General features: G+C 46.2%; 1 protein-coding gene across 3 annotated transcripts in view; it reads right to left on the bottom strand.

The window, feature by feature from the left end:
• The window catches only part of dnmbp (dynamin binding protein), a 51,835-nt gene that overhangs the window by 11,135 nt on the left and 14,597 nt on the right, over positions 1-26,103 (bottom strand). Inside the window, exons 1-3 of one of the 3 annotated variants that reach the window (XM_083687186.1) lie at positions 25,804-25,820; positions 25,610-25,654; positions 20,761-23,211 (exon numbers count right to left, since the gene is read on the bottom strand). In XM_083687186.1, the coding sequence (XP_083543312.1) occupies positions 20,761-23,211; positions 25,610-25,625 (2,467 nt within the window). In that variant the 5' untranslated portion in view covers positions 25,626-25,654; positions 25,804-25,820. Of the gene's footprint in view, positions 1-10,062; positions 12,130-20,760; positions 23,212-25,609; positions 25,655-25,803; positions 25,927-26,103 lie in introns of those variants that run through there. The other 2 variants (XM_083687185.1, XM_083687187.1) reach the window with 2 other exon arrangements.

The raw sequence follows: 26,103 nt of genomic DNA, 5'->3' as shown, positions 1-26,103 counted from the left end.
CTGCACTGACACATCATGAAGTGACCACCAGAGTGATCAGACGGTGGGGTGTGTTCATGTTGCGGTCAGTCTGTGGATGTATTTATGTACGTAACAGCCAGAGCGGTGTGGTTGACCGCGGTCGAGGGGTGGCTTCTTAATGTGTCCTCATAGGCCGCTCTACAGATTAACTCGATCAACATATGCCTTTTCCTCTCTCCACTCTTCTACTCTCCTGTCCCACTGTAGAGATGTGGGGTGGGGGGTCTGTCTGATCCCCTCTGGCCACCTGCCCTCTAACAACCCCCCCCCCCCCCCCTCCCCCCTCCCCAGCCCCCAAGCCCCTTCATATGGCTTAGTAGGCACCGGACAGCTTCCCTCATACGTTCTCCGTCGATCTCTTGTCTCTTGTTATCTCTTTCTTATTCTCTCAGCTATTCTTTCACCTTCTGTTGGCAGGTCCACTTCTACACGGTCAATTGACCACAGGGGGTCAACTAGGAGAGCTAACTATCTAGCTACAAAATGCTAGAAATCCCCAAAATATCTCCAACATGCTCCAGGACACTGCTACGTTTCTCTCCCCCTTTGGTCCAATATCAGTCAAAACAACCTCTCTGTGCTCAATAATCGGGAGTAGACTCTTTGAATAGGGTTCAAAGGATTCTCCGACTTGTCCCTGTATTACAACTTTTTTGGTTCCACATACTGTAAAACCCTTTCCAAAGAGAAGGTTCTACATGGCACCAAAAATGGTTCTACATGGCACTAAAACGGGCCTAAAAGAACCCTATTGGTACTAGGTAGAACCTTTTTCTCTCAGAGTGTACGGTAGGTAGGACTTCAACCATAACTATGAGAATATGACAGTTACCATGAGACCACCTGAGAATGACTGATGAGACTGAAGCTGAGTTGTTCATAGCCGTAGAGCCGCGATAGTGTGGCCCATTGTGACATATTTACGAGCCTCATAATTGGCTCATCAAAGTGCGGACGTCTCTCACAATAGGCTGCCGACTGTTGTGGCTCAGCCCCTATGAATTACATCTGAAGTCTCCCAATCAGAAATAGCAGAAAAGGCCTGAAAAATAGGAGTTCCATTCTTAATTGGTTTCAGTCGAATGCTCGCCATTCCCACGTTTGATCATCTCCTTCACACATCATATGCCCCACTTCACATGCTTAAAAATGCAGCTCCCACATACACACTGGCCCGCAAACACAACACAACCAGATTTTGACCCACTTCTCTCCCCTGGAATTCCAGTTCTCTTTGTTCTATGGAGGATAATCAAAGTCGCGCCGCACGCACGCACGCACGCACGCACAGGCGCTAACACCTACTTTAAAGCCACCTCAAATCCTCTCAGTGCACATGATTTTAACATAACCGCCTAGCAGGTAAAGCAGACTACGTGGTTATGTGACCATGTCATCCACTGGGCCTTGCGCTAACAGTAACTAGCCTACAGTATCTCCACAATGTTGACTCAGTAATTACCAGTGTCATCCACTTTACTCTGAGCTAATAGTAACTAGCCTACAGTATCTTGACAATGTGGTCTCAGTAACTACCATTGTCATCCACTTCAACCTTGAGCTAACAGTAACTAGCCTACAGCAGTTTCACAATGGTGACTCGGTATCCACTAGCGCCTAAATGCTAATCAGAGGATCAGTCAGTCCTTTATGGTGGTAACAACTGGGTATGCAGGACGACAGGTGGACCAGAGTGACCTCATATCCCAGTGCCCAGAGCCAATTACAAGTGTGTGTGTGTGTGTGTGTGTGTGTGTGTGTAAAAATGGTATGTGTGTCATTATGTGTGAGATTGTAGATACAGTATGTGTTCTACGGCCTACTGAATGCCTCGTGTACATAACAGTAGCCAGTAATATGTACACACACACACACACACACACACAAACACCCCCCCACACACACACAAAGGCCACTGTATGGAGTGGAAGTAATTGCTTGTGGCATTGTTTGGTCTTCCTAAACAGTCCCAGCCCCAGACTTTCCCGTGAGGGAACACAGGCCAGGGCAGGGGGGTCTACATCCTACAAGGGGTCCATGGGGACTACAGGGAGGGGATGGAAGTGGGGGGGTTAAGGGATGAGCCATGTTCATAAGCCTGACTCGGTTACACACACACACACACACACACACACACACACACACACACACACACTTGAAACTAGTTATCAACTTACTGATAATCATCAACAATGTAGCACACTCAATCTAACAAACAAAGGAAGAAGCTAACGTTATCTATTCAATGAGCAGATCACTGTACAGAAAGTAGTCATCATAGCTACTGTTAATACACACCCTAAAATACACTCATCACAGGACAATGAATCATGGTCTTTCCTTACCAACTCTTTACTGTTTCCTTAACGTTGTCATACTTCAGATAACTAACAGAAACAGCCATAAGACAGAGGGAGAAGTCACCCCCTGCCATTTAATGAAACACTGCAGCTTGGTGTGGCTTTTGCAAGTCCCTACTAGAAAAACAAACATAAATGTGCTTGACACCATATCATGAAGCTAGAATGTTGCTATCCAGTTAAACTGATCCATGCAAAAATGACCTTGCTCAGACACTTGGCTAAGAGTTCTCCATTTGTTGAAGTTCAAACTCCTTTAACCAACTGTGACCTCAGTGACCACACTTCAAACCAAGCAGTCATTCCACATACTGTATCACACTGAGTATCACAAACTTGACCAACTGCAACATTTTAAACAACACACACCCAAGAGGCAATCTTTTAGATTTTGGACACAACACACATTTAGCTTAAAACATAAAAATACACAACTGAGAATGATTTTCAATGAATGAATGAAAGAATGAAAGAAAGAAAGAAAGAAAGAAAGAGTAATGTGGGCCTGCAAGCCTTCACCCACCTATAGCAATGGAATGTTCCTTCACACGCTGTCACACTCACTCACACACACACACACAAACAGGTTCAAGGCAGCCCAGTCATTCCAAGGTAGTCTTGGTAGAGTTCCATTGGTTGTATCTTGCGTCGTTCTAGCCTCGTGGAAGACTCCCTCTGTTTATCTGTCTGTCTGTCTGTCTGTCTCAGTGCACAGACTCCATTCTGTTGGCACATTACCATGAGAATGGATGGGAACCACCACGATTACACACAACCCAGTGAACGCAGCCACGTCGGGCACAGGCTAAAGCCAGGATCTGGACTACTGATGCAATGAGTGATGAGTAATGAGCAAGTGCATGCAAGTGTATAATTGTATTTCACACTTGTCTTTACACACACTCACACACACACACACAAATACATTATCACAGATAACACACTGTCGTGATCACACTGGACACTCCTGGTCCAGTGTAACATGCAGAGTCTGCTCCATGTTTCAGTCAGAACTGATAAATGATTTGACTCCACCCCTAACAGGCTGAATTCCATCAAGATCTTTATGATCTCTAATTCAACAGGTCATAGATGTCATTCTGTTTGTCTGTGTGGCCCCCTCACCCCCCTCTCTCTCTCTGGAGCCATTAAGAAACTAAAGCAAAGTAGTCATACCAACTTTGAAATCGTGTTTTTTAGAGCCTGACAGATATATCGAAGCACTGATATTATCGGCCGATATTGGCCTTTTACAGAAATATCTGTATCATCACACATTCCACCGGTAATGCACCTCAGATGTGCGTCAGCCTCACATTCCAAAATGATAGAAAATCAGTGTAATTGGGTTTTTCCAGAGCAAAATATACATATACGGATATGTTTATGAATTAATAAGCTTGTTTATTGGCGCTTGCTGATACTAGAGTGCCTACTGAAATGGGTGAATTTAGCAAAGTAACGTCAACTTTGGACTGCAGTCAATTAGCACAGTTGCTAACTAAAATGATGTTACTGAACAAGAGAGTGATTCGCCATACGGAGTCACACAGTAAGTATTTCCCAATAATGTATTTCACCAGTTAACATGGCTAGCTTGTACCCATGAATAAGACGTTCTAGCTAACTTTTGTCACAACCAGCTTGGGTACTGCACGACAAAGGTTTGTTTACTCTGGTAGAGTAAGAGTAAGAGAAACTTTAATAAAGTTTGTCTTAGGGAAGGGGAGGGCTGGGATAAACCATTCCTGGAAATGACAGTGGTTGGCCACCAGAAAGTGCAGGGGGTATTCTAATAGTATGTTTTCAGAATGCTTTTCACAGTGAATTTGTGTATGCTTTTGTAAATTAAATATAACTAGAGTATAACAAAAAATAATTCAGTAGATGTAATTCACTGTGTCACAACAAGTTAGATTGAACAGAAAATCACTGATATATGATACTGCACAATATGCAGTGCACTGAACATGTGAAATTATTATTTGGCATAATACAACTGTGTACATAAAATAAATAAATGTTTCTCTATTTATCAATGGAGATAATTTCAGATCATTGTTGAGATATGGACTTTTTCCTAATCAGCATTGGGCATCAGCATATTTTTGGCATTGTTATCCTATGAAAACTGTGCTAAATTCTGTGAAAAAAAAATCGGCAGATATATATCGGTTATCGGTGAATTTTGCCTCCCATAAATCGGCATCGGACCCAAAAATCCAGTATCAGTCTAAGTTATAAAACATTAAAGCATTAAAACCTGCGAGTGACTCCAGAGTCACATTTCATGTTGAACGTGTTCCAGTGTCTAGAGATAGTCATGCTGAGTTGAGCAGTTCCAAAGTTTGTGTTCCAAAAGAGAGAGAGAGTAAGGTCAGACACAATCAGTGCTGTGTGTGCTCGGCCCAAAGTTCACACAAGAACGCCCTGTCGCCATGGCTACGCTAATAGCGGGGCCTCTTAATATGAAGCCAAGCATTGGAGTGCGGGGAGTGGCTTCGCTGGAAAGAGAGAGAGAGAGAGAGAGAGATAGACAGAAAGCGTGAGTATGAGTGTGTGTGTGTGTGTGTGTGTGTGTGTGTGTGTGTGTTCAAGCCAAAGCAAAAAAGTGTGTGTGAATGAGTTTATACAAGCCCAGTGACAATGAGAAAATGTGGCATGCAAATCTCTATAACGGCAACAGTCTTATAGGACAGACTGCGGGTTGGGGCTTGCATTATCAAGGCAGATGAATCTCTACACTTGTAAAACTGTTCAACACCGTGGGAAAACCATGGGAGTGGTTGAATGATCTTGTTAGAGATACAAACTCAGGTTCTCAATTTTCTATATTGAATTTCCAACTCTTCACTGACAAAAAAACACTACATAAATAAACAAATGTGGTACAACTGTTTCTAGTGTAGACCTACCATTACACTTCAATCCTAATGCTTTCCCCTATCTGTCTAGCACTTTCAGATACACAAAAAGAGAGATGGGCAGAGACAGAGCAGAAGGACACTTTCAAATATTGAGACAAGGACAGGGACACTTCCTACCCCTTTTTGCCCCAAAGGGTCAAAGGTCAAAAGGCCACATTCCACAGTTCTCCTGTTGATTTGACTGAAAACTCTTGTTGGGTGTCTGTGATCTAAGATAACAGGGTATTCACACCGCCAAGTTAGAATCACACCAAAGCCATACTTCTAGTTACATGGAAATCCACTAACCATCATCATTTGTTTCAAAATAATCACTGTGAAGTTACTTTCGTATAGAAAAGTGTGTGCAGCAAACAGCATATTATGCTTATCTTCTAGATACTGGGCCGGTTTTTAATGTGTTTTTCTTTGAGATAAGGCCTTTATTGATGAGTAGGATTTAAATGACTATAGCTACAGTACTGTCTCATTACCACGTTTGAATTTGGAGGTACTAATGCAAGTTTCAAGGTTAGGGGTTGGAATCCCAAGTGGTTGAAGATTGTGGAAGCTTTGAATGAGGCGTCTCAAACTCCACGTCTTCAGAAAAACCCTTTCTTCATGTTTCTCTGAACAAGAATGTGCAATTTGTTCAAGAGTGCTTCTAGTTTGGCATTATGTACATGGTTCAACTTAATTAAAATCTGCTAATTGGGGGCCATTCTCAATCAAAACCTGAATCAGGACGTTTCTGGAGAAACACGACAATGGCCCTATTTTTTAAGATACAATGATGCTGATTAGGATTCATGAATGAAACTACTATGTATAATTTTTTTTTTTTTTTAAAGTGCAGTGGAATCTGCATGTAGCTACATTCTAACCCCTCAATCAAACATTGCACGTGATTGTTGAAGAATGAGAAGCTTTGAAGAAGAATGACGTGACATATTTGGATAGACAATAGTAGCTGCTACTTTGACACTGTCAAAAGGCTGTGCAAATGCTGTGGGAAGAAGAATGCTGTTTTACCTTGCATCAGAAACCTCTGAATACAGGTCTGAGTTGAAAATCACCTCGACCTGTTGAGCAGACGCACTGAGAATGCCATCAATCAGCAGCCATCTGGTATTTGTTGATTCTATTCTCGAGAGAGATAAAGGAGTCTATGTGTCGTCATTCTATGGCCAAGCAACAAAGCAGAACATAAGTATACTGCATCATCAGAACTGTTTAGCAATAGCTTGAGCTATTTGTTCTTAATCATGGGGTACCGTGGGGTCAGGGGTCAAGATGAATGGGTTCAAATCCCGTCGGTCAAGGCAAAGTGAGTGGTTCAAATCCCATCCGCATGACCAGCATGGACAGCTAGTGACAAGCTATTCTCAAGCTTGGTTGTTGACACCCTCTGCTCAGAGCTATTCCCGCTCAACAGGTTGAGGTGGTTTCCGTTCCGCTGCCGCTAGTAGAGGAAGCTTTCTCACATGCTAGGTATGCATCCACGTCCAGCAGGAAATGTAACCCTTTCAATGCCAATGCGTCACTATGCCCACTGCCCACCAACTATGTCTGCATCTCAAACTAACCTAAAGTGGCAATGTTCTCCTCTTGAAGCTCTCTTAAGCTGCACTGACAATTCAGGATAGGTGAAAGCTCTATGGTGCATGCTCACTCAGCATCTGTTCCCACCTTGCCATGTCCATTGAGAGTCACCTTTACAAGTCTTTCCTGGTTCGGCGAGTACACAGTGGAGGTCAAAGGTCACAAAAAGCCTCTTTCCCACGCCAGTATCCTCTTAAGAACACCTTGATAAGATCAAGCTCTTTCTCTAATATGCAGTTACAGGTGGCGATATTGTTACGGTAATGTAAGAGCAGTTTGTTTGTATGTTTATGTGTGTGTGTCCCCTTTTTAGGAAAGAAGGAACTAGGGTTACAGTGATATGCTGTAATTTCATGTACATCAACACCTCCAATCCTTTTCTCTGGGGCCTCCGAGGACAAAACCACTTCATTGACAAAAGAGAAATTCAATATAGAGCACAACTAAGCTCCTTGCCACCCAAATAACACATGGAGAAGTACTATAGTACAGTACTTTTACTATACTATAAAACTAAACTATAGTCTAAGTAAAAGCACTTCGTAAATGTGTAATCTCTTTTTGCACAACGTCTAAACAGAACAATGTCATTGGTCCAAAGGCTAAGTCATCAACTGACCATTGACCAATGGTGCTGTCAGGGAGATCTAAATAAACCAATAAAGGAACATGTCATGTATGTGAGCTTAAGTAAGGGTGTGACTTGAAGTGACTGTACAGATGTCTGCAGTTTGTGACCTACATTAGCTGGCTAATTCCCTCCTCAGCTTGTGACCTGGGACTTCTGTCTACAGGCTGGCCCACACAGCACAACGTTGTCACAACGTTCCCAGAACGTTGTCTAAGAGTGTCCCTCTTAATTCCCCCCTCCTGCCCACCCCAGCAGCGGCAGCTGCTCAAGGATTACGGAGACCAGTAACAGGCACCTCGACGGACCAACACACACACACACACACACACACACACACACACACACACACACACACACTCTTAGAGCACAGTTATGAGAGCATTAGGCATGCCAGCTGGTTTAACCTAACATCATCTCTACAACAATATTCATAAAATGCTAAGTTTACTGTGGTTTATACTGTACATCTGTTAATCTCATTGCTGAACTCTTTTTGCTGATACAGTACAAGTCCTCTCTTAAAGTCCTACACAATCAGACTGCATTGAATTAGAGAAATAACTGAATTGGCCCTGCATCAAAACAGTCCAGTGTTGTTAACCATGTAAAGAAATGCTTTATTCGGTGCAGAATCCTGACCCAGCACAAACACTTTAACAAGATTAAAGCAGATGCATGTGTAGGTGTGTGTGTATGTGTGTGTGTGTGTGTGTGTGTGTGCGTGTGTGTGTGTCTATGACACAGTCTATCTAACCTATTAGTGGAGGAGCCCTCCCTGGTGCTGGACACAGCCTGGCACCAGACAGAAACTCTCTGCCTCCTCCTTGTCTTCACTATGCTGACGTTAGGGATTACTTACTGGTCTCCCCAATGGGGGAGGGGGCAACGTGGTCAGTGTGTGTGTGTGTGTGTGTGTGTGTGTGTGTGTGTGTGTGTTGGAGGGTTGAGGGGCGCCACCTGCTTCTTCTCAGACACAATGAACTCCTGGGGAGTGCTCTCCCACTCCACTCAGAGACTCTATCGTTGGCACTACGACTGCCTGCCATACCACACACACACACACACACACACACACACACACACACACACACACACACACACACACACACACACACACACACACACACACACACAGGACCCACTAAAATGGTTCTGGATATTTTCAACCTCTGTAACTAATTAATAATTATTTGACAACAGCGTCTTCTAAATCAGTAGCACATAAACTTTAAATAGCATTAGCATGCCCCAGATTCACCTTGAACACCCCAGACGACACCCATACCACAGTTCAGCAAAACACTGCTCTAAATCAAGAAAGGACGACACGCATAGTTTATCTTAACCATTCTGGGAAGACATCTTGCCGAAATGTGGTTACACATCTCTTTAGCTCTCGGCTTGCAAGTGACACCTAGCAATCACCGGATCATACAATGAATGGTCATCACAACCAAAATATGTGATGCTAAAGCCAGAATCTGAGGGACTCAGCAGATGTCTTTAAACTTCAACAGATGCCATAGCAGATAGGCTTTTGAGCTGCACCACCACAGCCAGGCCTCTCCTCTCATGCAGTGATGGAATGAACAACCTTTTCAGTTTCATCTGAACAGCTGACAAGTTGTTGACAAATGCCACCGCTAATATGTAGGGGTTTGAAAGAAAACACTGATAGACGGCAGAAGGAGATACAAAGAAGAGAGAGAAAGAATAAAAAAGGGAGAGAAAGAACAAAAACCAAGAACCGACAAAACCCGCTCGACTGGTTTTCCCGCCCACAAATGCCTTCAAGTTCACCTTCCTGTGAGAAACAACGATACTGTCATATGCGCACACACACACACACACACACACACACACACACACACACACACACACAGACACAGACACACACACACACACACACACACACACAAATCAGAAGCGAAGGAGACTCAGTCTGACACATACACATGCCTGGAGACTGAGTGAGCGCCTGGCTACTCAGCACTTTAGACCTCCCCTGCATTGATTGGGAATCCTTAATGCTTCTAGAGGTCAATGCCTAGACAAGGAGGTCTTATAGAGACTATTGGGGACCTCATAATACAATAGTGGCTCGCAATTCAATCTCGAAGTCTTATAAGTGGATTGATTAAGCTCTTAGAGGAGGTGCTGTATCTTCTCGGTATCGGTAACTTACTGTTGCGAGCTAGGCGGTTGAGGGAGCCGACCAGGGGAGGCTGGTGGAGGCTGAAATCGGATGACGGGCTCATTGTAATGCATGGAATGGAATCAGGAATGGTATAGGAGAATTTTGTTATGTTATATGGACCATCGTGTTAGAATTCATTCTATGGGTCACCGTTTCTAATCGCAATCCTTCACCATAACCATTACAGTCTTAGAAAAAAAAAAGTGATATAGATATCAGCTCCAGTGGAGGCTGGTGGGGGCACACATCAGAGGACGGGCATATTGTAATTCGTGGAACGGAATGAGGGATGGTGTCAAACACACGTCTGTCTGTCTCACTCCTACCCAGCACCCACATGTTTACCTTGTTTATCCTTCCTGTTGACGGCGAACTCTGACCTCCTTAGCGAGCTGGGAGCGGTCCTCCTGTAGAAGCTGTTCCGGTCCAGGGATCCTACGTAGACGGGCTGACGCCCACGTCTGGGATGGTCCCTCCCCGGACCCGGTTCAGGCCCATTTTCAAGGTCGGGACTGTGGCTGTGGTCACGGCCGAGAGAGGTCGAGAGGATGGGCTCCTCATAGGACCGTTGTGTTCTCAGAGGACGTTTGAGAGACTGGTCCTCTACCCATTCCACAACGTGCTGCTTCTTGATGCTTTTGACTGGGTATTCCTTGTAGCGGGAGTCCGTAGATATCGACCGCAAATCCCTGTAGCGGTCTCGTGCCTTTTGTTCGTAGTGGTCCTCTTGCACTCTGTCATAGTCGTCCTTTTCTTTGCGGTCATAGCGGTCATCCTCCCTCTGTGTGTAGTGGTCCTTTTGATGGTGGTCATAATGGTCCTCCTTACGGTCATAACCGTCTCTCTCTTTCAGGTCATAGTGGTCCTTTTCTTTCCGGCCAAAGCGGTCATCATCCCTGCGGTCATAATGGTCCTTACCTTTGCGGTCATAATGGTCATCTCCATTTCGATCAGCGCCGTCCCTCTCTTTGAGGTAATAGCGGTCCTTTTCTTTGTGGTCATAGTGGTCCTCTACCTTGCGGTCATAGTGATCCTTACCTTTGCGGTCATCATGATAACGGTCATCATGATAACGGTCATCATCCCTGCGCTGGTAGTGGTCCTTTTCAATACGCTCATAGTGGGTCTTCTCTTTTCGGTCAATGTAATCATTGTCTCTGCGGTCATAGTGGTCTCCATCCTTGCGGTCATAGTAATCCCCCTCTTTGTGGTCATAGTGGTCCTTTTGCTTGTGGTCGGAATAATCATTTTCTCTGCGGTCAGTCTTCAAGCTGTATTTCCTCTGGTCATAATATTCCTGATCTTTGCGGTTATACTGGTCATCATAACTGCTGTCATAGTGGCCTTCGTCCCTGCGACTGTACCTGTCCTTGTGGTCATACCGGTCTGACCCTTTGTAGTCCATAGCACCATAACGGTCATGTTCAGGATAATACTCTTTTTCCCGGTCCCCATAATCCTTTTTTTTGCGGTCATAGCTGTCCTCATCTCTGCCCTTGTACTGGTCACGTTCTCCATACTGATACTCAACATCTTTGCGGTCATATCGCTCCTGTCTTCTGTGGTCATCATTGTAGTCTTTGTGTTGTATCTCTCTGTTGTAGTCCCTGTGTTGTGTCTCTCTGTTGAGCTCCTGGTAGTTGTAGTCCTCTGGGCCTTGATAGAAACAGTGCCCCTGTCCTCGCCTGAGGTCAAGGTGTCCATTTTCTGAGCCGGGGTGGAAATAGAGGTCTCTGCTTTGTGGCCTAGTTTCCCTCAAGGCAACCCTGTCTTCATTCTCCCAGCTGGGCTGGCGCACAGCATTCCCCTGCCTCTGTAGGGCCTGCTGGTGCTCCCACTGGCCTGGTCCAGGGGCCATCACTGGGCCTCCTGGAGCCATCATTGGGCCTCCTGGAGCCATCACTGGGCCTCCTGGAGCCATAACTGGGCTGCCTGGAGCCATGACCAGGCCAGGAGCATGGCCCATCCCTGGAGGGGGCATCTGCCCTGGGGCCAGCATATAGCCCGGATATCCAACCACCTGTTGTTGTTGATGCTGCTGCTGGAGCTGGAACTGGTGGAGGTGCTGCAGCTGCTGTAGACGGGCCATTCTCTCTCTCTCCCTGGCCCAGCCACCGTCCCCTAATTCCTCCACACTCTTCCCTCTCCGCGGGGCCACGCCGGGCCCGTAGCCCCAGTCCACGGGTCCGAACCCGGCCGAGTGGCCCATCACCACTTGGCCCTTCATGGTACCGTTTCTGAAACAGCACCCAGTGCTGCTGCTGCTGCTGCTACTTTCCTGCTACTGCGGTGTGACGGCTTATTCTACCTCCCCAAAGTTCTGCATTCCAGAGCGCACCGACGTGGGAGACTCCACCTGTTAGACATTCTCTCTTCCTCTTCTACTCTCTCTCTCTCTCTCTCCTTCTCTCACTACTGCCTAAACAGGACTGCCCAGCTAAGGCGCCTCCCAGCCCTCTGTGTGACCAAATCTCTCCCTCCCCCAGGCTTCTCGGCGAATCAGGGCAGGGAGAGGGGGAGGGGTAGTGAGAGGAAGGAGGGGCCACTTAAGGTTAATCATTCAGTAGAGTCACATGAGTGGAGGATTACACAGTCGGCCCCTCCCAGCGTTGCGATTGGTGGGCTGCTCTGTTTGCAGGAAAACACAGGCTGGCTGGAGCAGACTTCCTTGCAAAGAGGAAGGAGACCGACTAAGTATGTCTTTGAGGTGTTTAGAGACTTGGCACGAAGCAGCTTCCACCTCCAACAATTATCCTTTTGTTCTTATTATCTTCTTTTTGACACTTGCACAAAGTTTTAGTTTGTTGTTTGTTTTTCATTCACATATATTTGAGAAAGCACTCTTGCCATGTCCTAGTCTCCATTATAATCCTGGTGACTTCCAGACAAACATGTTCCTCACAACTCAAGGCGGATCAAGTCATGATATATATTTGAGCTTGGGCAATATAAACAAATATGTTCAGGACCTTCTGTCATTCTGTGGTCAACTGGACCGAGGCAACAGTTTGGTGAGGCTTGTTTTGCCCTACATTTGGAGTGGAGCAATTCATTTTACGCATGAACACATTCACATGATTTCATAAAAAAAGGCATTCATGTTTCTCAGGAATGCAGGGGGGGAATAGAGGGAGGTAGGGAGAGAGAGAGAGAGAGAGAGAGAGAGAGGGAGAGAGAGAGAGAGAGAGAGCAAAGCAGAGCTTTGGGGGGCAGGCTGATTATGCAGTCTGAGTGTACGGTGTACTGAAAAGTGGCTGCGAGCTCCACAATGAGCTATTGTTGAGGACCGTCCCAAATCTCAGAGGCTTTGTTATCTTTTAGTGTCAAAAATCCAGGCCTATTCATAAAGACCCAGTATAGTATATCAACCCCTTTTCCTTCTATCAAAGAGACGATTATAAGAGGGGTCCGGTTTAAAGTTTAAAGCCCCCTACAATCTTTCACACACATCGACACTCTCTTGCTCTATCTCCCACCAAGTGCAAAATGGGAGAAGAATTTTGACACTAAAAGAGAGGAATGGAAAATATCAGAAAGTAAACAAAGGTGAATAATTTGATAAATAAAGCTTTCTGTACACAAACTATTTTTGATGATGGATATACTATAAATCAGTAGAAACACTCAGTAGAACTGTAAACTGCTAAACTGTAAAGGACATTTTTCAACTGTTTAATTATCGGTGTTGAAGATCTCACCTTTCAAAATCAGGGCCAGACCGAAACTGTGTCTGTGTCTGTGTGTGTGTGTGTGTGTGTGTGTGTGTGTGTGTGTGTGTGTGTGTGTGTGTGTTCCAGGAAAGTCAGGTGCAACATTCCTGTTCTGTAATGTTCGGAAACACACAGGTTTCTGTCAGTGGCTGTGTTTACATGTGCCTATGTCACTGTTTTTTTTTTTATAAGTGGGGAATAATCATAGGAATTGACAGTATTTTGTTCAGAACCTAGGTGAGAGAGACAGAGAGAGAGAGAGAGAGAGAGAGAGAGAGAGAGAGAGAGTCTCACACTGATCAATGAAAAGAAAATGTTGTCATGTCAGTAGCCTATTAGTGTGTCCTGGTTCTGAACAAGAGCCGGCAGCTAATTGGTCAAAGCTCTATCACCCAACTGTTACCTCTCCCATGAGCCAATCAGATGTGGTAGAACTTCAAAAAACTTAAAACTGTGCGGTGTGGTCATGTCACGGTCAAAATAACATAAGTCCGCTCCCTTCTCTGTGGTTCATCCATGCTGTAGTAGTTCCCGACCGCAACTCACACTCACACACACACACACACACACACACACACACACACACAGCTTCTCTAGAGCAGACACTGGGCAGACCCCCGACTATTTAAAAAGCCGGGAGGCTATTAACGGGAGCCAGAGAGAGCAAGAGAGACTCTTCTCTCTCTCCCCTCCAAATGAGGTTTTCAAGTGTGAGACAGAGAGAGAAAACGGGAGAGGGAATGTGGTGACCAGGTTGAGCCCTTGATGAGTTTTCACTGGTCCCAATTAGGAAGAGAGACAGACGGGTGAGGATGAGGGAGGGGGGGGGGAGAAAGAGTTGAGCTAAGGTAAGCTGGCTGGTACAGTGGACTTGCTCACTCACGCACGCACGCACGCACACTGAACGGGCACACAACTATTAGCAGGGAGACCATCACATTGTTTTCCCTGTCTTCCTCGCCTAACTAGCTTTTAGTGTCTCTCTCTCTCTCTCTCTCTCTCTCTCTCTCTCTCTCTCTCTCTCTCTCTCTCTCTCTCTCTCTCTCTCTCTCTCTCTCTCTCTCTCTCTCTCACACCTTTGTACGCCCATCTTTTCCTTCCTTGTTTCCTAAACCTTGGTCACATTCTCTTCAATACCACTCCATAACCTTTTATTGGCAGGTGTAAATACATATGGGTAAATTTGTCACACAGGAGAATAGATTTGAACTTTTGAACTTGACATGAGGAAATACATTGCTATGTAGATGAACTGTATACAGGAATTACAGTAATTACAATTCCCTGGCAAATATTTGTTCATTCGTGAGCTATGGTAACGCTTTTTCAGTTTCGTTTCCTTTTATCTGTCCATCGTCCTCTCTTTACTCTCTTTACCTCTACTTTTCTTTCAAACTACCTCCCTCTCTTTCAAAAACAACAACCAGGACTTGGCCTCTCCTTTGTACAGCGCACACAGAACTCAGGGCCATAATAAAGGTGCTCCCTTCGATGTAACAATAAGATACCATTGTCTCTCACACTCCCAGCTGAGAAACACACCCTGCAAGAGCACGGAAACACACTCACACACTGCTACGCATACACACATATACAGCGCCTTCGGAAAGTATTCAGACCCCTTCACTTTTCCCACTTTTTTTTGTTGTTGTTATAGACTCAATTTAAAATGGATTAAATGAAAAGAATTTGCCATCAATCCACACACAATACCCCAGAATGACAAAGCGAAAACAGGTTTTTAGAAATTTCAGTAGATTTATTCAAATTTTAATACAGAAATACCTCATGTACATAAGTATTCAGACCCATTGCTATGACACTCTTAAAATTAGCTAAAATGCAAAAATGTCATCAACAAATCACGCAATAAGTTAAACTGAGCATCTTAATGAAAGGATAATAGTTCATGCCATTTTGGAATTAATATCTTTGTTTTAATAGGGTCTCTGATTTGCATAGGAATCAATTGCACACTGTGTGGATCAGGTTGTCATTACAAACTGAGCAAATGGAGAAGAACAAAACTGCTCAGGAATGCGACCCTGAGGCCTGGGGAGACTTTGAATGGTGATGAAGAAGTTGAATGGTGGAGAGGAAAAAGCACAGTCAATGGGACAACATCATCTCAGTCACTCTACAAAATTGGTCTATAACCAAGTGGCCAAAAAGAATCCCTTAATGGAAAAGAATCTATCTCATATCCGTAATTGTGTTTGCAACAATGAATTCAAGTGAGCAAAGAAAGTGGCTGGAAATGTGTTTATTTGGTTTTACTACAAAGCATTAAGTTTGGTGCAAATCCAGCACATACAATGCAGTTTTCCGCACCATCTCTTGTGTGGAGAATAGTGGTAGCTGCATCAAGTTATGGGTATGTTTGTCACCGGCAGGGACTGGGGAGTTTGTCAGGATCAAGAGAAAATCATGAAATTTGCTGAGTTGGTTGTGACATCCTAATCTACACAGTGTGTAATTCCTTGTGATTCCTATGCAAATCAGAGACCCTATAAAAACAAAGATATTAATTCCAAAATTACATGAACTATTATCCTTTAAGATGGACTCAATTCAACTTATTGAGTGATTTGTTGATGACATTTTCGTATTCTAGCTAATTTTAAGAATGTCATAGCAAAGGGTCTGTATACTTGAGGTATTTCTGTATTTCAATTTTAATAAATTTACTGAAATTTTGCTTTGTCATTCTGGGGTATTGTGTGTGGATTGATGGCAAATTTAATCAATTTTAAATTGAGTCTATAACACAACAAAATGTGGAAAAAGTGAAGGAGTCTGAATACTTTCCGAAGGCACTGTAGTACTGTACACACACACATGCACACAAACACAGTATGTGCACGCATGCACGCATGCACGCAGGCACACAGACACACACAAACACCGTAAGGGCACACACAGACAGACAGACAGACAGACAGTCAGACTGACAGAAAGACACACACACACACACACACACACACACACACACACACACACACAAACACACAAACACTTTCTGAAACAAGGTCCTGACAATGTGGTTGTGTGACTATGTGAGAATGAGCAAAACAAAATGTAAATGTTATGGAACCGATTTTTAACTGAACACTGGTCATGTGACTGGTCACTGTGACCTAAAGAGCCCACTACCACAGAGAAGGTTTACGAGTGGGAGAGATGAGACGGCATTGTGACTGTATCTGTACAGTAGCGAGTGAGGAGTGTTGATCTGTTTGAGATCTGAGCCCTACCCTGAGGTCTAAATTACAAAGAGAACATGTCACGTTCCTCAGAGGACTTCTAAGGAGAAAAAACACCTATTTCCTCTTTGAGATACTTTCCTCTCACAGGATCAATCATATAGACTGATAACATATCAAGCCTTTTGGGCTATCTAATGAATCTCTTTATGTTCAACTAATGCTAATGACTACATTAGCATTTGAAGGCAATACAATTAGCTTAGGAGGATAAGCGGACGTGTTTGAAATGGATAATGTGATGAAATGGCTTTTGATCTTCTCACCACAGAGTAGGCCTAGACTGCTTGACTTTAGCTTTTACTAGATTAATGCTTTGTCAATGATGTATCTGTAAAATCAACTTGTGAATACTTGTGTCTTTCAGTTCACAGGAAAAGTCAACAAAGATTATAGTAACCGCAATTGATGACCTTACTCTCTTTCTCCTGACAAATATCAACAATGCAGCTAAACAAACATTCATTAATCCAGGGGGCACCTTACCGTATTGTGTTGACAGGAAAGGTATTAATGCTACAATGGAAGCCATGAAATATAACAATGTGCAAACATATTTGGTACATGGCAAACTGACAGACTGAAGTCATGTGGAAATCTAATACAGTACATGTGGAATCGGAGACACCTCCAAGCAGTCCCAAGGCAAACATCCTCCCTATCTGAAGTTTCAGGGAGGGAGTCATGTGACTCATTCAGATGCCCTCATGAAAATTCCTCTTTCCACTTATCAGCCGGGGTGTGTACACAGCTGTGTGTGTGTTTGTATGTGTGTGCGTGTACATGCATGGGTGTCTCTGTCAATACTACTCTCTGTCAACAGGACATCCACTATCTAGCAACAACATCCATACATCCCAGAAATACCTCTCCAAAAACTTACATCTAAAAACACACACACACACAAGCTTCAACACATCGAAGTAGAAACATATATCTGTACCATCGATATCAGTATTTTCCTGTAATATAATCTAGAAATAAAATCTTCTGAGAAAAGAAAAGTCACCTGACCTAGTCAAAAGCCTGTCGAGTAAAAGCCTGACAACAACTTACTAAATGTGAAAGGACTATCATCCAATCTATACTATCACAGGCACTGCATGGAGTTTTCCTTTACAGTCCAAAGCACTTTAAGGTATTTACCTATAAATGTGACACGAAATTCAATCCAATACTATCATTAACCAGTTCCTTGCTCGTTTCCCTAATCTTAACCCCTTGTCCTACCTGGCACACGATTGGACCGGGTCCTGAGGACATGTCCAAAGAAGGTGGAAAGCCCCACCATGGGCCGTACTACAGCGCTCCAAAACCGAGTCCTGACACCCGCACCCAACCAGGCCATGCTCTTTGGTCTTAACCACCCCTATCCACAACTGGTGTCTTCTACCTCTCCCTCCAGGAACGAAGGGACGAGGGAGTGATAGAGGGAGGGAAGGAGAGAGAGAGAGAGAAGGAGAGAGAGAGAGAGAGGCCCATGTGCATAGATGTCCCTCTCACTATGGGACAGGAATGCACCTCGTATGTACGTGAGAAAGGTTCGGCCGGACCCGATGGCATACCGCACCTCGCTAACACCAGACAGCTAAAACAATTAGAAGCCAATTAGCTCTGGACAACTACGATCCATCAACATCCACCAATGAGGTGTTGTGCGTTCAACCCGTGACCTTTTGACCCCCCGCAATCTATTTTTACAGCTCCGTTTTTTCAACTGAACTTGAAGTAGGCCTACTGTACATCTTTTTAGGTATTTACCACACCGTTGACTCCATCTGATTAAAAATATTGAATGAGGTGAGTATTAGCAGTGTGAAATTAGGTTAGCTAACGTGCTTAGGGGGAGCTAACAAGAGGTCAGGGCTGGAGCAGTGTCTGGCAGAGAGGATATTGCACAGTGAATGTGCACCATATGTTAACTCTTATAGAAGAGCATGATATTGGATGGAGGTTAGAGTTTGGGCCTTGGTTAAAGTGTTGTCCCTAGCCCTTTCCCTTACTCTGACCCATATGGAGTTCCCAGATCTGAAAGGATAGATTAAATCAATACGGTGATGATTCCACCCAGCCCCAAAGCTTCCACTTGTCTTGCATGAATTCAGTCCTATCCCATCTGTGAACACAGATAGTCTTTAACCCGAGACGACTGTATCTGACTATACACCGTCTGCTCCAGTTCTGTCGACCAACGGCTATTCAGCGCTCCTCAGCTGTGGTACAGCGGCTCCTCCCACCCTTCAACCACCCCAATCTGATTGGTGCTCCTTCTCTATAGACATTGAACACACTGACTTTGCCAGACTTAATGGTGGAGCAGAGCCCGATGAGTCTGGCTAAAGAGAGACTAGGGTAGCTCCAAGGTCCTAGGGGCCAAAATGGGAACCAAGTCAGAGGCTGTGATTCAGCAACCAGTGAGTCTCCCTTCCTTATTACGCCTGGGATAGTGCCTGTCGTAAAACCGGGGACACGTCGTCAGCAGACATACTTCAGGTAGATGTTCAGACTGAAGTACTGAAAACGGCATGCGATACTAGTCTAGGTCCACCTAGGGTGACTCATCTTGACACATCCCAGGAAGCACTACTCATAAATCAAGGTGTGCCGACAGCTGAAGGGCCATTATTTGAATGACGAGAATGTAGAACAGTCATGGCGTAGGTGTTGAATGACTAGGTTGGTCATTAGAATGCATAACAGAGGTTCGGTGACTAGATTGGTCATTAAACTGGATCTGTAACACAAAGAATGAGTTAGTGAGAGTGTGCTCAATGGACATTCACAAATCTTTCCTTCCCGGCTTGAGAGTGCCCTTCACACACACACGCACACGCACACACACACAGTTTAATCAGGCATGTGGCCATATGCAAATAGAACGTCCCTATTTGCGGTCTGCGAGGATTGTCAAACTGAGATAGCCCAGTTATTCAAATGAGGTGAATTTACCTCATTTACCACAATGACATAGTGTTCGTGTGTGTGTGTGTGTGTGTGTGTTTGTGTGTGTGTGTGTTAGTGAGATAGCACAGAGATTTATAGAAATGGGACAGTTAATGGCCAAGCAGGCTAACCTCAATGACAGCCAGTGCCATTTCCCCTGAGCTTGTTCTATAAGCACTAGCATAATGGGTGTACTGTATTACAATACCCACATTTACATACCACTAAGAATGCTTATATTGACCTACAGTCGTGTACACTGGGGAAGCCTGAACTCCTGCTGACCTGGGACCTGTTTGGCCAGTGGGTCAGTAGAAGAGCTAGATCACTTACCTTTCAGCACCTGATCTTGGGTCAGTATGCTAACAGGGCTTGTGAGACTTGTGTAAGCCTATTTAATTCTGGCACAGAAAAATAACTGACGTAGTTCCTCTTTGTGCCAGAGCAGACTTGGTCAAGCAGATTCTGGCACAACTACATATTGAACTGTGAGTGCATGTTGACATGATCAGCTTTACCGTCTGGTTGCCACTGTTCTAGGGTCAGTGTGCTAACAGGGTTCGGGAGACTGGAGTAAGCCGCTTCTGGCATCAGCCTAACCCATTCATAAACATGACTAGCTACTTGCATCTATTGTAGTCTAGCCTGCCAGACTCATGGAAGTACATCTGTTGACACTCCAGAGTCTTTGTGTTGGCAGAACGTACAGTAGGAGAGATATCTGGGATCAGTACTAAACCATGTCTCTAGTAGTATCAACATAAACCTATCCTTCTAGCCACTGTTACATGGTCAGATCTTTTGATCATATTGAACAAGTGTAATCTGGGATCTCTGTCTGTGTGCGTGCGTGTGTGCGTGCGTGCATACATGAGTGTGTGTGTGAATATGTGAGTGTGTGTGTGTGAGTGTGTGTCTGTAGCGTCAGTGTGGCTTCCTGACTTTAACTCTGCACTGAAAAAAAATAAAAAATAAAAACAAGAAAAGGGATATCGCACACTTGAATGACTACGACTGACCATAGATAGAATTATAGATTTTTTTTATTCCGTAGTTAAAAGTAGAAACGAACGACGCGTTCTGGCATCTGCTTCGTCAGGTTCTCTCGTGGTAACGGTAAGCCTCACCTTGCAGCTGCTGCTGTTCCAGGGCCAGGGTCTCCAGGGTGTAGGAGCAGAACTCCAGGTTCTCCAGGGCTTGCAGGCGGGCCGTCTCCTCCTCCTCCTCCTCCTCCAGCAGCGAGCGCAGCTGCTGGGCCGTGTGGCTGTACGCCTCCATGTCCCGCTCCACCTCCTGCAGACGCAGCAACAGCCTGTACTCCTCCTCCCGCCGCTGCTCGTTCTCCCTCTCCAGCTCCATCTCTCGCTCCAGCTCCCTCTCCGCCTCGAGCTGAAGCTCGATTTCCCGCTCTTGCTCGAGGGCGAGGTCGCCGAAGGCGGGTTCGGGGTCGTCGGCAAAGTCTGCAGCCGCTTCATGCTCCGCCCTGGCTAGCTCGTCGTCGGCCTCCTCGGGGGTGTAGAAGAGGGGGCCGGCAGGTTGGTGGTGGCCGGGGGGAGGGGCGGAGCTTGACCGGGGGCAGGGCGGAGGCGGGCGTGGAGCGGGGCGGGCCGGTTTGTAAGGGGGCGGGGCGGGTGGGCGGAGGATTCTGGGGCGGGGGGGAGGTGGTCGGAGGCTCTTGCGCCTCTCCAGGGAGGAAGAGGAAGAGGAGAGGGTCTGGAGGAGGGACAGAGGGGAGTGGGTGGAGCCTCGTATGATGTCGCTCTCGCTGCTGTAGTCCATGATGGAGAAGTGGCGGGAGATGCGGGACTTTCGTCTAGAGTCGCCCCCGATAGCCTCCCTGGTAACACCCCCGAGGAGACCCCCAGCAAGGCCAGCCCCAGCGAGGCCAGCCCCAGCGAGGCCAGCCCCAGCGAGACCAGCCCCAGCGAGACCCCCCCCAGCAAGACACGACCCGGCCAGGTCGCCTCCTCTGTTCCCCAAGCTGGTCTCAAACTCCAGGAGCTGCTGGGATAGCTTGGTCTCCAGGTCACCGGCTGACGTCGCCAGGGTGTCCAGGGTGAGGGAGGCAGGCAGGAGGCCGCCAGAGCCCCGCCCCTTCTTCCCCTGGGACCACAGGCCGCGGTCGCCGTGGCAACCCAGCAGCAAGTCGGCATCATTGACGCTGGCGTGGCGGGTCAGCTTCTTCTGCCTGCGCCCCTCCACCACCATGCCCAGCAAAGCCTTGCCCAGACTGGGACCTTTGCCGTTGCTGCTGACGCCATCTGGTGGTCCGGAGTGGTGTCCGTTGTCCTTGGTCCAGGTTGGCAGGGAGCTGGGTATGTTTAGACCCAGGAGTCTGCTTGTTAGTGGTGGTGATGGGGTAGTGTCAGTGTGGATAGCTCTGCTACCATTAGTGGTGGCTGGAGGGCTAACGCGATGCCTGCGGCTCAGGGCCGGCAGGCTAGGCCGAGGGGGGAGCCTGGGCCTCGCCAGGGGGGCTGAGCTGGGTCTGTGGGTTGGGGCCGCAGGCCTGTGAGGCTGGGAGTCTACTCTGCCCCCCCTCTCTCTCTCCCCTCTGTCCTGAGTCTGGTTCCCTACACTGGTCTCCTGAGGGGACCTCTCGCTACCGCGTTCCCCCTGCAACCTCCGCTCCTCCGCCCTCTCAAAGTAGTCCAGGTCCCACACCGTGTGGTCCTCTTGGGGTCTCCACTCTGAACCGTACTCCGACCCGCCACTGTGGTCCAGTTGACCGTGGCTGTATTCAGAGGCGTAGCTGCCATCCTCCTCTCCCGCTTCTCTTCCCGCAGCGTTCATTTCCTCGTCGTCCAGCGCCTTGCCCCCGTCGTCCTCCATCTTGATGAAGCGGTGTGGGAAGACGCCGCGGCGGCCCCTCACCTCGCCCTCCAGCCAGCCGTCCTCCAGGGTGCCCACCACCCGGATGCGCTCGCCCACATCAAAGTCCAGCTCACCCGCCTCCATCGCCCGGAACTCGTACAGCGCCACCCCGTACACCCCGTCTTCCTCGTCCTCCTCCTCCTCTTCTCTATAATCCTCAACTTCTCTCGCAAACACATCCCCCTCCCCTTCCGACGTAGAGTAGATCAACGCTTCAGGGTCATAGTTCACAGCATCGGGATCATAGTTCACGGCGTCGGGGTCGTAGTTCAGTGGTTCAGCCTCATAGTGGACCGAGTCAGAGTCATAGTTCATTGGGTCAGCCTGGGCGTCGTGCGGGGCTCTGAGGGGTCCCAGGAGCTCCACGAAGCCCTCGGGGAACACCCCCCTGCGGCCCTCCAGCTCTCCCTGAAACCAGCCCGGCTCGGGCAGGCCCGTGATGGTGATCAGGTCCCCCTGGCGGAAGTCCAGCTCCTCGTGGAGCTGCGCGTGGAGGCCCATGAGGGCGCGGGCCTGGCACAGGGCGTGCGGGGGGAGCTCGGAGGCCTGCGCCTGGGCCGAGCGTTCAGACAGCTGCCTGGAGCGGCCCGACAGGTGGAGCTCCTTCACGCAGGACGCCGGGAACAGGCCGCGGGTGCCACGGTCGTTACGCCCCCGCTGCCAGGTGTCTTCCACGCTACCACCTTCGCCTGCTACCACGTCACCTAGGGACAGAAAAAGAGAGGTCAAGTTTCATTGACATGACATAAGTACATTTCTACTCTGCACTGCTCAATCACTACTCAGTACACAGATCAACATTCCTAAATCAAGACAGTAAAATAGCCTGGACTATATTGTTATTATTTCAGGTCGTTCTGGACTAAATTGCACTTTCATGACTGGTTTCATGACACAGATAAACCTAGTTCTAGACTAAAAAGCATTTTCAATGGAGAACTCCGATTGAAGGTTGTTATTTAGTCCAGGACTAGGCTTAATCTCTGTCCGGGAAACCAGCCCCCAATGTTTTCTTTCGTGTAGGTACAGTAGAATGAGTCGTCTTAATCTGTGTCAGGGTAACCTGTCCTCCATGTTCCCATGTTCTTGTTCTGGCAACTGTACTGATGCCAATAAAGACCAAGATGGGGGAGGATATTAAAAGAAGTCATCTAAAACCCCTTGTGCCATTGGTGACATACAAATTGTGTGAAAAAGGTGAACCCTTGTCAAGAAAGGTCCTCACAAAGGAAAAAACAACAGTGTTTTGAATCCCATCATAAAAAGATATTACATTCCACAACTGAACTCACACAGCACCACAGAGAGGCCATTGTTTCAACTCTGAAACTGTCCTGAGGTCAGTGTAACCAATAGACCAACCATGCCAACCACAAGCCCTCATCTGCATTGGGGTCAGCTTGACTTAGCTTGACTTGCTAATATCACGCAGAGACGTAGGGAAACGGAATGTCCGCTAGAGGTCAAAGAGGTCACATTCCAGAGACCGTTGGCTCCACCTTCCATTGTGTTGGGAACATAAACTGGGGCACCGCTAGTGGGGGGACACACACAGTCATACAGGAAACTACATTTCACCTAACAGACAACTAACATAAAAGTTTGAGTGTGATTCAGCAAATGTTATTTACTTGGTACAGTCCAAATGTACAATGGCATATAAGGAGACTGTCGTTGATCTCACTCACTGTATACATAAACAATGGTATGATCGAGGAATCAAACATGAAATCAACAGAAATAAACAACAGAAATACACATAGTTTTGTGTTCATGTTTATCAAAAGCAGAGTACTACATAGAATCTGCAGCAAACAGTAGGTGTCATAATCTACTTTTACAGATCAAGTATCTGTACTGTATTACCTGCCTTTTGTCTATGAAAAAGCATCTCTGCCATCTAGTGGGGACTGCTTTCAAAATCACTAAACGGGTTACTACTTCAGCAGGGCACAACGATGTGGATGTTCAGAATCAGATAGAAATATAGAATGTAGAACAGACATGTCTCTGTGACGTGGAGGGTAAGGAATGGTGTCAGCTCTATTCATGATATTTCTATCTGGGTACGTTGCACCCTCCCGAACGTAACCCTGGTGAACTAGACTAACTTGACCAGTAGCCTCATGCTCAAAGGGTGTGGTGTGTGTGTGTGTGTGTGTGTGTGTGTGTGTGTGAGTGCGTGAGTGCGTGTGTCAGACCTGGGTTTAAATATTATTTGAAATTATTTCAAATACTTTGCTGTGCTTGCTTAAATTTGCCTGGCAGAATGTAACCAATGGGATTAGTCCCAAAAGTGCAAATCCTGCTAATCTGCCACTCCAGGCAGCCTCAAGTAAACAATCAGTATTTGAAAACTTTTCAATCTAGGTCTGGTGAGTGTGCATGCTTTTTGCTCCAGGCCAGCAGAAACACATATTGAAGGCAATGATTAGCTGATGATTCATTGGATCAGATGTGTTGGTGTTGGACTAGAACAAAAACCTGCTCACACACCAGGCCCTGCAGGAATTGAGTTGGAGACGACTGAAGGAGACTATAGAGTTGGCACTCAAAACATTTATTTCAATCAAAACAAAATGAATGATTCATGAATACTACTGACAACACTACACCAAATATAACTCAACACTTTATGAAGTCATATGGCATATATGGCATCATAGAACTGTAGATAACGATTTACACTTCATTCAACTTTATTTACATGAAGCAGTCAAAGACATTCATAAGTAGCTACACATGGTGTAGCAGCTCAATAAAGACATTCTGTTGTTTATGCCGATGGAACTTGGGGAAGCCACATTGGGCAAATTTGATGACAAAGCGCATCGTTAATCTTCCTTAATGAATCGTTAAATATCAACGTGTAGGTCTTGACATTTATTTACCCTCAATGTAGCATCTAATTCCTAAGAATGTCCTTCATGTACATGGTTAGTGTAAATCATTATGAAAATGCGATCATATTTGGAGTTTGTATTGAGTAGGGCCCTATGGGCTTGTTGTCATTGTGAAAAACCACAGTGATAGTATTAAGGTGCTACTATCAGAGGGAGTCCCACACACACCACTGTACTAGAAAACCGACTAACTCTTTACCTGGGTACACTGACATTTAGCTCCTTCCAACAAAGTAGTGTTAGTCTGAGTGGACAAAACACCAGTGGTTAGATTAAGGAGCCTCTCATTTACAGACACATTGTATTGAAATAGCATATTGTGTGTGTGTGTGTGTGTGTGTGTGTGTGTGTGTGTGTGTGTGTGTGTGTGTGTGTGTGTGCTACTGTACATACCTCGCTTCAGCGGAAGGTTCCCTGGCTCTGCAGAGCTGAAGTCATTGATACACACAAATAGTTTGTCCCCTGGCTTGGTGCTGGGGATGGTGACCACCTCCACAAAGGTAGTTGGAAACTGGCCTGGAGAGAGGAGGAGGAGGAGGAGGAGGAGGAGGAGGAGCGTGGAAGGGAAGGAGGAGGAGGGTAGAGAAAGAAAAGTAAAAAAAAAAACATTCAAAACTCCCAACTTGTCACCTCATCTTTCCCTCCTCATTCGTCAGCTCATGGTTAAAGGGAGCACGTCAAAATCAAAGGGGC

This window comes from Argentina silus (assembly GCF_951799395.1).
Source record: "Argentina silus genome assembly, chromosome: 16".
Taxonomy (NCBI): Eukaryota; Metazoa; Chordata; class Actinopteri; order Argentiniformes; family Argentinidae; genus Argentina; species Argentina silus.
This window is presented reverse-complemented; position numbering and strand designations above follow the sequence as displayed.